Source organism: Elephantulus edwardii, unplaced genomic scaffold (genome assembly GCF_000299155.1).
Source record: "Elephantulus edwardii isolate Elephantulus edwardi_28Jun2011 unplaced genomic scaffold, EleEdw1.0 scaffold00031, whole genome shotgun sequence".
Taxonomy (NCBI): Eukaryota; Metazoa; Chordata; class Mammalia; order Macroscelidea; family Macroscelididae; genus Elephantulus; species Elephantulus edwardii.
In genome coordinates this window covers 6174982-6189810 of record NW_006399781.1, presented here as the reverse complement: position 1 = coordinate 6189810, position 14829 = coordinate 6174982, and the positions used below count along the sequence as shown (strand labels likewise).

Here is a 14829-nt window from a genome sequence, read left to right as displayed (position 1 = left end):
TTAAAAAAATAAAATAAAATAAACAGGATACAATTTTAAAAGAAAAACAAGCGTTCTGTTTCAGGTTCTTAGGTGAAATCCAAGTGGAGATGTTTTAAAAATAGCTGTTTCTATATGTTGGGAGTTGGGAGAACAGTAGCAGAAAAGATATATATTTAAGAATCATCAATATGCAGATGATTTTAAACTATTTGACTAGATGATAGCCATCAACAGGGCCTGGTAATCAGAAAAGAGGTGAAGGGGCAAATGAGTGTTACTTTGAAGAAATAAATAACAATGGTAAATGCAAGTAAAAATATAATTCATGATATACAATGACACTCTAGGTTCAGAAATATTATTATTTCCAGGGTCATTTTACCTTTCTCATGTAAATCACAAAGACTCCATCTCATTCCAAAACTGTAAAATACTTGTCAGTTTTATTTTCATGTCACTTTTAAACCTTGTCTTACAGAAAGGAATGTTCTAATATTTATATAAGAAAACTCAATGAACTTCTTCTCAAGAGGGAGCTCTGGCGACAAAGCCTGTAGGAAGGTGCGGCTGCTAATCCAAAGGTCAAGCCTGTGTGGAAGCTCAAATCTACTAGTGGCTCCACAGGAGAAAGAGGACCAATCTCCTCCCACACAATTTACAGTCTCAGAAAACCTGCTGGACGGTGAGGCAGCTATGAGTTGGTCCCAACTCAAAGGCAAGGAGTCTGAGGTTTTGAGTTTTGCCTGTCAGATGAAAGATCATCCCTCAGTAACTTAAGATAACTTTTGAGAAGTGGTAGGTAGACAGACATGGCATTTCTAGGTTTTTATTACTTGGCATGTGTACACAATAATAGTGATTATATTTAAATTTTAAAGAGAATTAAGATTTGGTTAAAGTTTTTTCTAAAAATCAACTTCACTAGAGAAAGCTGTAAAAAATAAAAACTAAGAAAACATTATAGAATTTTTACTTGTGAATACTCATGCTGAAAGATTTTATTTCGGAACTTTACACACTCCACCACTTCCTAAAGCGTATCTCTTTAAAACTGCATTTCCTATTGTTAAACTCTGGCAAAATAATTATAACAAAGAAACAATTTCATACTGCACAATGCTTGATTTTAGATGCGTCCTAGGTGTATAAAGGGAACAATACATCCTAACAGTGGGAATTAATCCATGAGTCACAGGTGTATGACATAAAGTGGTTAAAAAAGTTTAACATACTCAGTACCAATACCTCTTTTACTTTCCCTCATATGGAAATTGTTTTCACAACAATAATGCTGCTAAAAGGGAAAATATTTAGCAATTTCTGAATAGCATAGAGAAAACCAGCAAGCAAAAGCATTTCATACCTGCTTTATGGCGGTTACTGTTATCACAAAGAATAATGGAAGTCCACTGGTAATTGGACTGGTAGGTGTATCAATCATAAGCTATATAAAAGAAAGAATACAGAGTATTATACGTTTATACCAAACTATTAATACCTAAAATCTCATAAATACTGTGAATTTTAAGAATACACAAAATGTACCCTGTAGCCCATCATAAAACTCAGTAGGGGAGAGAGAATATGCTATTAGGTTTAATAGTTTAATTCATAACTTTGTTGCCTAGTATATATGTACGGTTGGTAGATTTCTAAATCTATTGCTTGCCTAAATATACTGGGATTGGTAGATTCAGCCATCTACTTTCTTAATGGATAGGTTGTCACAGTTATGTGCTGTCAGGTCAATTATGACTCATAGTGATTCTATGCATAATAGCTCTAAATCCTGTCCAACATTTCTGACACCTACCTCCATTATACCTGTACTTGGACCAAGAGGCAGTAGTCAGAACAGAGCAGGGTTACACTGCATGGTTCAAAATTGGGAAGGGTGTACGCCAGGGATGCATCCTGTCTCCATACCTTTTCAACATGTATGCAGAGCAGATTATCCGAGAGGCTGGGCTCTATGAGGAGAATTGTGGCATCAGGATTGGTGGAAGATCTATTAACAATCTGCGTTATGCAGATGACACAACCCTGCTTGCTGAAACTGAGGAGGACCTCATGCACTTGCTGCGAAGGGTCAAGGACTGCAGCCTTCAGAATGGACTGAGGCTCAATGTCAAGAAGACAAAGATTCTCACCACTGGACCAACTGGCGGCATCAGGATGGATGGCAAAGAGATTGAGAGTGTTCACAGCTTCAGTTTGCTCGGCTCCAGGGTCAACACTCTTGGCACCAGCAGCCAGGAAATCAAAAAGCGTATCGCGATGGGAAAGTCTGCTGTTAGGGACCTCTCTAAAGGACTCAGGAGCAACACTGTCTCTCTGGAGACTAAGGTGCACCTGATACAGGCCATGGTATTTGCAATCGCTTGTTATGCATCAGAGAGTTGGACAATGACTAGGGAGGACAGAAGGAGAGTGGATGCTTTTGAGCTGTGGTGCTGGAGAAGGGTACTGAATGTACCCTGGACTGCCAGGAAAACAAACAGATTCATCTTGGAGAGGATTAAACCAAGCTACTCCTTGGAGGCAAGGATTCTGGGGCTTTGTCTGACATACTTTGGACATGTTGCCAGGAGGGACGGGTCCTTGGAGAGGGACATCATGCTTGGGAGGGTGGAGGGACAACGCAGGAGGGGAAGACCCTCTATGAGATGGATTGATTCGGTAACTGGGGTAATCGGGATGGGTGTGTCAGAGGCGGTGCGGTTGGCGCAGGATAGAGCAGGGTTTAGGGCTGTTGTGCATAGGGTCGCTATGAGTCGGAAACGACTCGACGGCACATAACAACAACCACCTCCATTATGCCAATTACTGTGTCAATCCATCTCCTCCAGGGTCTTCCTCTCTTGTACTGTTCCTCCATTCTTCCAAGCATGATGTCCTTCTCCAAAAACTGATCCCTCTTGGCAACATACTTAGTGCATGTGAGACTGAGCTTCACCCTCTCCAGGACAAATGTGGTTGTTCTCATGGCAGTCCATGGTACATTTAATACTCTTCTTCAGTACCACAACTCAAAGGTATCCTTAGTCATTGTTCAGCTTTCTGATGTGTAACAAGCAATTGCTAAGACCATGGCCTGAATCAGGCACATCTTAATCTCTAGACTGACATTATTACTCTCTAGTACTCTGGAGAGGTACCCCTGATGCCAGGTTTTCCTAATGCAGTTTGTCTTTCAATTTCCTGATTGCTGGTATCAAGTGTGTTGATTGTGGAGTCAAGCAAGCTGAAATTGTTAAGAATCTCAATCTCTTCTCCATCTATCATGATGCTGCCAAATGGCCGAGTGCTAAGAATCTTTGTCTTCTTCATGTTGTGTTTCAATCCATATTGGAGAATGCAGTTCTTGACCTTCTGCAGCAAATACTTCAAGTCCTCCTCAGTTTCGGAAAGCAAAGTTGTGTCATCTGCATAATGCAAACTGTTGATGATTCTTCCTCCAATTCTGATGCCACAATCCTCCTCATAAAGACCAGCCTCTTGAATGATCTGTTTTGCATATAGATTAAAAACATATCTCCGAGACAGGACACATCCTGGATACACCCCTTTCCTAATTTTGCTTTACTTTTTTTTTATTTTTTTATTTTATTATTTGAGTGTACCGTCAAATCAGATCTGACTGGTACAGGAGGGGTTTGTCCCTCCTTCCCCGGCAGAGCATCTGGTGGATTTGAACCGTGCGCCTCTGGGATTGCAGTGCAGCTTCTTGCCACTAGGCCACCAGAGCTTCCCTCCCCTTTCCTAATTTTGAAACATGCAGTGTTTTCTTGCTCTGTTCTGATAACTGCTTCCTGACCAGGTAGAGTTTTCACAATTATATGTTCTGGGATTCCCATTCTTCTCTAGGTTTGCCATAATTTGTTGTGATCTACAGTCAAATGGCTTTGCACAGTCAATGAAAATAGATATTCCTCTGGTACGCTCTGCTTTTAGCCAAGATCTGACATTGGCTATGATGGCCCTAGTGCTATGACTCTTCTAAATCCAGCTTGTATTTCTGATAGCTTTCTGTTGATGGACTCTGTTGATGTTTGTTTTTGGATAATCTTTAGCAGGATTTTGCTTGCATGTGGTAGTTGTGATATTATTTGATAATTTCTGTATTCTGTCAGATCTCCATTCTTTCAGATGGTGATAAATACAGATTTCTTCCAGTCAATTTGCCAGGTAGCTGTCCTCCAGATATCTTCGCACAACTTTGTGAGCCATGTCAGGGCAGGATCTGTTTGCTGTATTATGTCAACTGGTATTTCATTAGTTCCTGGAACCTTGTTATCTGACAATTCCTTCAGAGCAGCTTGAACTTCTTTCTTCATCATCATTGCTGCTTAATCATATGTTGTTCCATTAAATTATTTTGTGTCAGTCAAATATTTTTGATAGAGTGATTCTGTGTACTCCTTCCATCTTCTTTTGATGATCCCTGGATCATTCAATATTTTGCCCATAATATCCTTAACTATTGTAACTCAAGGCTTGAATTTGTTTTTCAGTTCCTTCAGCTTGAGAAATGACACGAGAGTACATCCCTTATGATTTTCTGACTCAAGCTCTTCGCACATTTCATTGTAATACTTCGCTCTGTCTTACTGAGCTGACCTTTGAAATATTCTGTTCAGCTTCTTCTTTCCTTACATCTTCCCTTTGCTTTGGCTTCTCGGCATTCTAGTGTAATATTCATAATCTCTTCTAACATCCAACTCAGTCTTTTCTTCCTCATTTGTCTTTGTAACAATCTTTTGCATTCTTTATGGATGATGTTTGTGGGGGTTTTTTTTGTTTATTAATTAATTAATTAATTAATTTCTTTTTCATTTCAATGAACATCTACAGAGATTTTGGAATTCTGTTCATTCATTGTGGTACCCTTCCCTCCCACCCCCACCTCCCCCTGTTTTTGTTTTGTGTTTTTTTTTTTTTTTTTTATATCTTCCCACAGCTCGTCTGGTCTTCATGCATTAATATTCAAGGCCCTAACTTGTCCAGAAGATGGTTTTTAAATTCAGGTAGGATAGACTAAAGGTCAAATTTTGGTTCTTGTGGATTTGTTTTCATTTTCTTTGGCTTCAACTTGAACTTGCAGATAAATAGTTGATGGTCTATTCCACAATCAGCACATGGCCTAGTTTTCACAGCTGATATTGAACTTCTCCAGTGATTTTTTTCCCACAGACTTGAGGTTTTTTCATTTGCCTATGAGTCGTCTACGACTCGACGGCATTAAACAACAACAACAAACATGCGTCGAACTACAATTGCTAAAATCTTGTTCTCATTTCTTTGCACATCTAGATAAACACCAAAGAATCTGGAAACAATTTGTACCCTGGGATTAAGAATTAGGAATGAGATTAAGGAAAGAGCTTTGTTTATATCTTTACATAGTCAAGAGAGGCAGAGTGGTACAGTGAGGAAAGTGATGATGCAACTACAAACTAAATCAAACCACCAAGCCTTCAAACTGTTGGAGAAGTAAAGACATGTTTGCATTAATTATGTTTGGTTAGTTAGAATATTTTATCGATTTACTTATGCTTTTACTCTGTATAAGATAGTTACATTTGTTCTATTATAGACATAGAGCTATCCTGATCTTAGCTAGTGATGTCATAAATATATGCATGTTATATGGACTATATGTATAAGGAGAGTGCAAATTTTTCACTTTTCAAAAAACTAAACTGCTATTCTAATGATGGAAAGTCAGAAGTGCTTTCTCTATTCATTAAGGAAAGTTTTCGATGTGGTGTGGTGTTTCAGGGTTTTTTAAAAGTAATCTTACGTCTTTAAAATAAGGATCTTTTTAAAGTAATCTTAGACCTTTAAAATAACTAACAAGGTTCCCCTCAGCCCCTTTTAATATGTTAGGTCCTCTTGAGATAGAAGTTTAGAATGTTTATAATTAATGACATACTAAAAGAGGCTTCCAAGCCTTTGCCAATGTTATCAGCATTTTAAAAACAAAATAACAATCTCAACTCTTAAATCTTGACTCTACTCAAGTTCCAGAGGCTTGTTCTCTTGATATGTTAATTTGAAAATTACAAGACAAATGTCTAATATTCTACAAAAGTCATCGAATTTATTCTGCTGTCAATGCTACAAATGTTCCTGGCTACTAGCCATTAAAAAAAAGCACAATCTGAAAATTAAGAAATTGCCAAAATAGTCTTTAATGAACATAAATCTATATAATAAGAAAATTGTCTGTTAAGGAGTCTGAACTCAGAAAGATGAATTAATAGAATTAAAAGTCAAAGGTAAATTTACATTGCAAAATGATACAATAGGCTGAAATATGCCAAACCATAGGTATTATACATTAAAAGTAAAAATATTTATATTCTGAGAAAAAAAAATATCTATTAGGTATTCTAACAGGTTCCTGACTTCCATTTCTTTTGATGCTTCCTGGATCATTCAATATTCTGCCTATAGAATCCATAAGTACTGCAACTTGAGGCTTGAATTTGTTCTTCAGTTCCTTCAGCTTAAGAAATGCCAAGCGAGTTTGTCCCTTTCAGATTTACTGACTGTAGTTCTTTGCATATTTCATTATAATAGATGTGCACATAGCTCTGCATGCCTACAGATAAGGAACTGCATGGCTAGCCTGTAAGCATGAGGCTTGAATCGTCTACTAACTCTGTGGGAGAAAAAGGGGCAACCTCCTTCTGTGCAAATAAATGCCCCTGAAAATCTGCTGGAGGGTCAACTATGCGCTGATGCTAACTCAATGGTACAAAACAACAATTATATAATGTTTTAGAACACAATGCCTACTATACTGACTGCCAGGAGTCATAAAGCAGGTAGAAGAAACTCTGAGTAAAGGCACCTGGACAGACCTATCACTGACTATTAATTATAGAAATTTCATTTTGTATTAATCCAGTTTGAGAAATAATTTAGAGATGTTTAGAGACATTGTTCTAATCTACTAATCTAGTACATGATAAAGCTTACCTGAACCAAAAATATAATAAGAAAATAAAAGTTTGCCACTCTTCTGAATTGTTCAAATAAATTTTTTGGAACAAAATTCCACACAGTATACTAAAAAAAAGAAGGAAAAAGGAAGAAAGGTCAATAAATAAATATTTAAATAAAAGATATACTATGCAGATGTAATAACAACAAAAGTAAAATCAGATTTATTAAATCCTTAGACAAATTTCATGTAATTCTCAGTATTATAGAAATCATGGTTTCTAGACTCTCAGGACTTATACTCTCTGCCTTTTCTACTATTTTCTATTTTATTTTTAACTTTCTTTTTTTACTTTTCTACTTTGACTCTAAACTTCTCATTTTTAAAACAGTTTGTGTATCTCTGAGACTTAGTTTATTATTTAAAAATTCTACCTTTTTGGTTTCGTTTATAATAGCTCCAACTCTATGCTAAGTAGTAGTGTAAGTTGTGATGATTGATAGGTAATTAAAACAATATCCCTACTCACAAGGATATAAGGGTAAAAGAAAATGCTACAATGAGCATTTATAAAAAGGAATGACAGCACCAGAAAAAGTAAGTATGTGAACATATACAAAACACTACATAAATTTCTTTAATATCTTTAAAAGATACAACTATTTAAGCAAATGCTACTTTTTTAGTAATAGGTCTATAACAAATATCACTCTAAAAGCATTATGAAACACTAAAAGCATTATGTTTAGGATACAAAATGAAAACGTGACACAACAAGTTCCAGATTTAATCTGAAGTCATTAAATATAAACTCTAAGGCGGCTTAGTCTTCGGGAGCTGTGCTGCTAACCAGCAGCTCCTCAGGAGAAGAGGGTCAGTCTCCTCTCATGCAATTTACAGCTTGGGAAATCCACTGGAGGGTCAGCTCTGACTCAGCACAGATTCTATCAATGGCTTCTTTTTTCTCCTTGAGAAAGATAATAACAGAGGTTTGGAAGGTAAATTATAAGCCCTAGAGCAGCAACTAAAAAATAATGCAAATAGATACAGCAAATACAGCAATTAAAATGGAATACTAAAAACATCTGTGTAACAGAAAAAAAAGTGGGAAGTAAAAGGGGAATAACAACAAGAGACAAAAACTGAAAGAGCAGATGTAACTGTATCAAGAATTATGTTAAATATAAGTCACAAAGGCAGAAATAGTGTGTGGGGGGGGAACCCACCAAGAACCAACGAGATATACTCTACAAAAATGAAATAGATTAAAAGACTGGAAAAAAATACCATACAAATAGAATCTAGAGGAAGGCATGTGTGGCTCTATTAATATTATATAAAAAACTTTTATACTAAGAAGAATTAAAAGATACAATAAAATTATAAAATGATACACTGATATAAAATGGTAGAATGCATCTAGAATTACAGTATATACACAAAAACGTGTGTGTGTGTGAGAGAGAGAGATAACAGTGTTCAAATTATATAAAGGATAAAATTAGACAAGTCCACAATTAGAAAAAGAACCAACTTAACTCACATTAAGGGGGGAAAGGAAATAATAGGAGTGAAAATAGAAAAACAGTAATCGAGGAAAAAGAAATATTTTTGTTGATAAATTGCTAGCCTGACTATTAGGAAAAGAGAAAGCATATAATTTATTAGTATAATAAATGAAAAGCAATATATAAATATGATAATACATCATAAATACCTAATTTGGGGGTTTATACCGAAAAATAAAAAAACTGGTTTAACATGGCCTTAAAAAAAAAAGACAAGTATCAGTGAAATAACAGAATAAAAAAGTAACAACATCACCTCAACAGACAGTGAAAATACACATTTGACAAAATATCACATCTATTCCTAACAAAAAATGTTTAACAAATTAAGAAAAGAAGAGAATTTCCCTAACCTGAGAAAAAGTATGTATACAGTCAAAGCAAAGGGAAGAAATCAGGAAGTTAAGGAACTGAACAGAAGATTTCAAATGGGCTGCTCAGTAAGACAAGCAAGTATTATAGCAAAATGTGCCAAGTGCTAGAGTCAGAATCAAAGGGATGAACTTGCTCGGCATTTCTTAAACTAAAGAAATGGAAGCACAAATTCAAGCCCTGAGTTGCAATACAAAGATGCAAAGGGCAGAATATAGAATGATACAGGAAGCATCAAAAGAAGACAGAAAGAGTACATAGAGTCACACTGTACCAAAAAGATTTGATTGACATGGAAGAATTTCATGAAACAGCATATAACCAAAAGGCACACTGGTGATGAAGGAGGAAGTTCAAACTGCTCTGAAGGTATTGGCAAAAAAAAAAGTCCTAGGAATTAATGGAATACCAAGTGACATATTTCAAGAAGTAGATGCTGTCCTGGACGTGCTCACCAAGTTGTGCCAAGAAATCTGGAGGGCAACCACCTGGCCAGCTGACTGGAAGAGATCCAAATTTATTCCCATTCCAAAAAAGGGAGATCCAACAGAGGGTGGAAATTATTGAACAATATCACTAAAATCGCACACAAGCAAAATCTTCCTGAAGATTATCCAAAAACAACTGGAACAGTACATAAACAGAGAAGTACAGTACAGTACAGGTTTAGAAGAGGCTGTGACACTAGTGACATCATTGCCAAGATCAGATGGAACGTGGCTGAAAGCAGAGAATAGTAGAAGAATGTCTTTTGTGTCATTGACCATGCAAAGGCATTTGACTGTGTGGATCACAACAAATTGTAACTAACCTTGAGAGGAATGGGAATCCCAGAACATATAATTGTTTTCATGGGAAACCTATACCTGGATCAGGAAGCAGTCGTCAGAATAGAACAAAAAAACACTGCATGGTTCAAAATCAGGTAAGGAGTATATCAACAACGCATCCTGTCTCCATACATTTTCAATCTATATGCAGAACAAATCATTCGGAGGCTGGTCTTTATGAGGAGGAATGTGACATCAGAATTAGAGGAAGACTCATCAACTACTTGTGTTATGCAGATGACACAACCCTGCATGCTGAAGCTGAGAAGGACTTAAAGCATCTTCTGCAGAAAGTCAAGGACTGCAGTCTTCAACATGGATTGAAGCTCAAGATCAAGAAAACAAAGCTTCTCACCGCTGGGCCAACTGGCAGCACCACAACAGATAGAGAAGAGATTGAGATTGTCAACAATTTCAGCTTGCTTGGGTCCCCAATCATGCTCTTGGAATCAGCAGCCAGGAAATCAAAAGATGAAATGGTTTGGAAAAGTCTGCTTTGAGACCTCTCCAGAATGCTAAAGTGCAAAGATGTCAGTGTAGCAATTAAGGTGCGTTTGATCCAGGCCATGGTCTTTGCTATTACTTGCTATGCATCAGGAAGCTGGACAGTGACTAAGGATGACAAAAGAAAAACGTATGCCTTTGAGTTGTGGTGCTGGAAAAGAGTACTGAACTTCTCAGGGACTGCCAAGAGAACTAAACAGGTCTGTTCTGGAGAGGGTGAAACCAAGTTGCTCTCAACAGGCAAGGGCTTTGATGCTCTGTTTCATATACTTTGGGCATATTGTGAGGAGGGACCGGTCCTTAGAGAGGTACATCATTCTTGGAAGGGTAGAGGGACAGCACAGGAGAGGAAGTCCCTAGATGAGACGGACTGACACAGTGGTAATAGGTACAGGTGTGTTGGAGACAGTGAGGTTGGCTCAGTGTAGGACAGAGTTCAGTGCACAGTGTCGCTATGAGTCAACAAGAGACTTGACGACACATAACATAGAGAACTAAGTTAACATCACACTGAAGAAACATAAATGCTTTCCCCCTAAAAGTGAGAATAAGGTTAGAATGTCTACTCTCATTATCCTATTTATTCAACCTTTTCTTTAATATTTGAGCAAGTACAACAAGTCAAGAAAAAGAAATAAAAAGATTTAGAGGCTGAAAAAGATGGAAAGCTATCCCTGAGCAGCAATAACATGACAGAGTACGCAAAAATCCTATGGAGACTACAGGAAAGCTATTAGAATCAGTTAGTGAGCTTACCAAGAACTCAAGATTCAATACCAAAAAAGTCAGAATGTCTGAAAACTTCAAAACACTGTTGAGAGAAAAGAAAGGAGACTCTAAGGAAGAGCTATACCTGGTTATTGAGAACCGTCAAATTGAGTCTGACTCATAGACTATGAACAATAGATCTGAACCCTGTCCAACCTGTGGCATCCTCATCATCTCTGACAACACTTGAGCCCATTACAGCAATCCATCTTGCCGAGGCACTTCCCTCTCTTTTGCTGATCCTCTTGGATGTCAATTCTTCCCAAATGAATATAGCAAATCCATGAATTCTCAATTAAAATCTCAGGATGTTTTCATGTAAAAATTGATAAGCAAATTCCAAAATATATACTTAATGTAAAGAGCCTAGACATGGCAATAAAATTTCGAAAACCAGAAGGAAGTGGGTAGGATATAGACTATCTCATTTCAAGCTTTTAGAACAAAGCTATCAACTCAAACATATTACCTTCATGTCAAAATCGATTCATAGTTGACCCTCTAGCAGGTTTTCCGAGGGCATAAATTCATGGGAGGAGACCGCACATCTTTCTCCCACAGAGCTACTGGTGGATTACAACCACCAGAGAGGCTTGGTCTTTGGGTTAAGCACAACTCTCTATGGATTACATCACCAGAACTCCCTGAAAAATGAAATGTCTGGGGATCATGTTGTTTAAAACATACATTTTAATTAAATAGGAAAAAAACCAACCCTCCCTTACAAAGAATGTTGGCACAAGAATACAGATACAAATCAATGGACCAAAAGGATACAAAATCCAAATACAGGCTTATTCATTTCCAACTCAACTGCCAAAATAGGTTAAATGGGGAAAGAACAGTATTTTCTACTTGTGGTTCTAGAAAACTGGACAGCCACATAAAAAAAAAAAACACCAAAAGAAAACAAAAAAACAAAAACAAAAACACCCAGAGCCTAACTTCACACCATAAACAAAAAGTAACTCAATGTGAATCTTAGCCCTTGCAATGAGCCAGAAATAGGAAATCCCAACAAGCAAAAAGACAGGTAAAAGTCTTTGGGTTTGTTTTGTTTTTTTTCCTTTTTTTTTTTAGGTAAAAGTCTTTGTGACCTCAGGCTAGTCAATGATTTCTTAGACAAGAAATGGAAAGGGGAAAAAAAAAAAAGACGAGCCACTGAGGGACAGAGATTAATTACATAATTATGCCATAATTTATAATTTTCTTTTCCATTTGATCTTCAAAAGGAAATGAGGGGGAAAAGATTAACTTAAAATCTTCAAGAACGACTTCAATTTCCTAACTTACCAGTCACCTGTTATTTAATTAAGAGCTGGACAATGATTAAGGATGACAGGAGAAGAATCGATGCACTTGAGCTGTGGTGCTGAAGAAGAGTGCTGACTGTCCCACAGACTGTCAAAAGAACAGATAGGTCTCAGAGGAAGTGCAACCAAAATCTTCTTTGGAGATAAAGATGGTGAAGCTTCGTCTCACATATTTTGGACATGTTGTTAACAGAGGCTGTTCCTTAGAAAGGGACAGTATGCTAGGAAAGGTTGGGTCTGGGAAGGAAGGACTGATACAGTCAGCATGCAAGGCAGTGGACCCAAAGATGTGGAGATTGGTAAGGATGGTGCAGGATACAACAGAGTTCAGATTTATCGTTCATAGGGTCACCATGACTCGTGCTCTACTCAACAATAACAGCAACATTTTATTAATCTACAACTCCTACATTAACCTACATCCTACATTCTGATTACATTCTCTTCCTGCCCTTTGCTTCAGAATCACTATCCTTAAAGAGAGGTACCACTAATGCATATGGTACACAAGTAACAAAGTGAAGAAGAAAACACAGGGCAAAGATATTCATGGCCTAAAACCACCCCTTGAGAAAGATGAGATCCGAAGTAGAGAGAAAATCAGAAAGAAGGAACAAAATAAAGATGCTCCTCACAGAGGCCTTTAAAGCAGTAATAATTTATGATCTAAGGAGAACTTCATCTTCAGTCTCTTATCCTTACATTCTCTATAGCTGTCCATTAATGTAGCCATTGGTCACATGAGACTGCTGACATTTAAATTAAAATATGAATAAAATTAAATTAAAATTTCCATTTCAATCCAGTGTGAAAAACAATGCATACAAACTTCTTAAGTAAATCAGTATTAAATAAAAATTTTATTTAAAATAATCCATTTCAGTCATATTTGCCATCTGCCAAGGGCTCAGAAGCCCTGGGCTCATGGTTATCATACTGAACAGTGCGGAAAACAAACACATCATGAGCGAAAAGTTTATCAGGCAGTGTTGCTCTATAATCTTCTATTTTAAAACAAACTAAGGCATCTTAAAAAATCCGACGAAATGCAACAAGGAAGCATATGTGACACTGAGGAAGTACTTTGGTACCATAAAATACTCAGAGCAGAGTGATAAAGCTGGAGGACTATGGGCTTTGAATCAAAAAGAACCAAGTTCAAACTCCAATCTAGCCACTTACATGTGTGTGACCATGGGTAAGTTATTTCATTTCCCAGAACTACAAATGAAGAAACAGATATAAAAAGAGTATAACAGCATTTTGGAAAATGAATTAAAAGCATACAATAAATAAATAAATGATTGCTCTCTCATTGCCAGAGTTGCCATCAACTCACTGCTGACACTAATGGGTTTTCAGAGGCTGTAAATCACATGAGAGGAAACTGTCTATCTGGTGGATCTGACTGGTACCTTTAAGTTAGTAGTGGAATTCCCTGTGGACTATGCCTGGCACACAGTGCAGTACTAGTTCCTCAGTTTAAGCACAAATACGGATTCTTTAGTATGTTTGGTTACATGATCTCAGCAACTGGCAATTAGTTTTATTTTACAACTCATAATTAAGATAAATCTAACAATCCCCAATCCCTTGAATTTTTAAAGACATAAAGACATATTAGAACATAAGCAATAAATTATTTTTTACAATAAAATGACCCATATTTACAGTTTTAATTGCAAAAATGTTAATCCTTACCTTTGAGGAAATGATCCTGTTGTCTATAAACTTCTGAGGTGTGTAAAGGCCATTTTGAGGAAACCTGTTGGCTATGTAAATAGTCCTTGTGTCACTTTGATGAGGTGGGTCAAATCCCTAAGAACAAGCAAAAGAGAAACATCAGTCACCAAGGTTAAGTGTTGCAACACTTTATTGTTGGTTTTATCTAATAGGTCAGACAGCATATATTATTATTGGTCTTGAACTTTACATACATTCAACCCACTTAGTTAAACCACATTTTTTTTCTGCACAGATAACCTGGAATAATATTTGTAGACATAAGCTAAACAAGTAGAGTCTAATACTTCTAGTAATGAAGAATAGTTCAGTCTCTTTCAGAAATGCCGTAGATGAAAATCATATAGGAGAACTCCAGACACACTGAAGGACAAGCCTTCTCTCCCACTGCATTCTTTCCCTTTCATTCCTTTGAGTGATGCTCCTCTTCAGACACATTCCAACCCAGTGATGTAGAGGTCTTGTGTAGCTATGGCCTAGTCAGCACATCTGATGACTAAGATTTACCATTTTTTACTTCTCTCACACCCAGATCAACGTAGTTTCAAAGACTTTGGTTCCTAGAAGACTTAAAATGCTTTGGTCAAGGACTTGTTGAGATTCATTCCACATCATCATTTATCTGTACCAGGCAGTCTGTCAACTGACCCCATGAGAAACAAGAGGAATAAGCTACATCTCTGGCTCTGAGGTGCTCTCATTCTGATACCAAGCTTAAAAGAGCATCTTTCAGGGTGCTTTTAGTAACAATTTCTAGTAGAAGAGTGTCGTTCTCTTTTCTGGGTTGGCAAGAAAAT

At 37.0% G+C, this 14829-nt stretch overlaps 1 protein-coding gene across 1 annotated transcript in view; it reads right to left on the bottom strand.

The window, feature by feature from the left end:
• Positions 1-14102, bottom strand: part of ATP11B (ATPase, class VI, type 11B) — a 104418-nt gene extending 90316 nt beyond the window's left edge. Inside the window, exons 1-3 of the mRNA XM_006884050.1 lie at positions 13991-14102; positions 6970-7059; positions 1346-1426 (exon numbers count right to left, since the gene is read on the bottom strand). Of these exons, the coding sequence (XP_006884112.1) occupies positions 1346-1423 (78 nt within the window). The 5' untranslated portion in view covers positions 1424-1426; positions 6970-7059; positions 13991-14102. The remainder of the gene's footprint in view (positions 1-1345; positions 1427-6969; positions 7060-13990) is intronic.
• Positions 14103-14829: the final 727 nt, after the last annotated feature.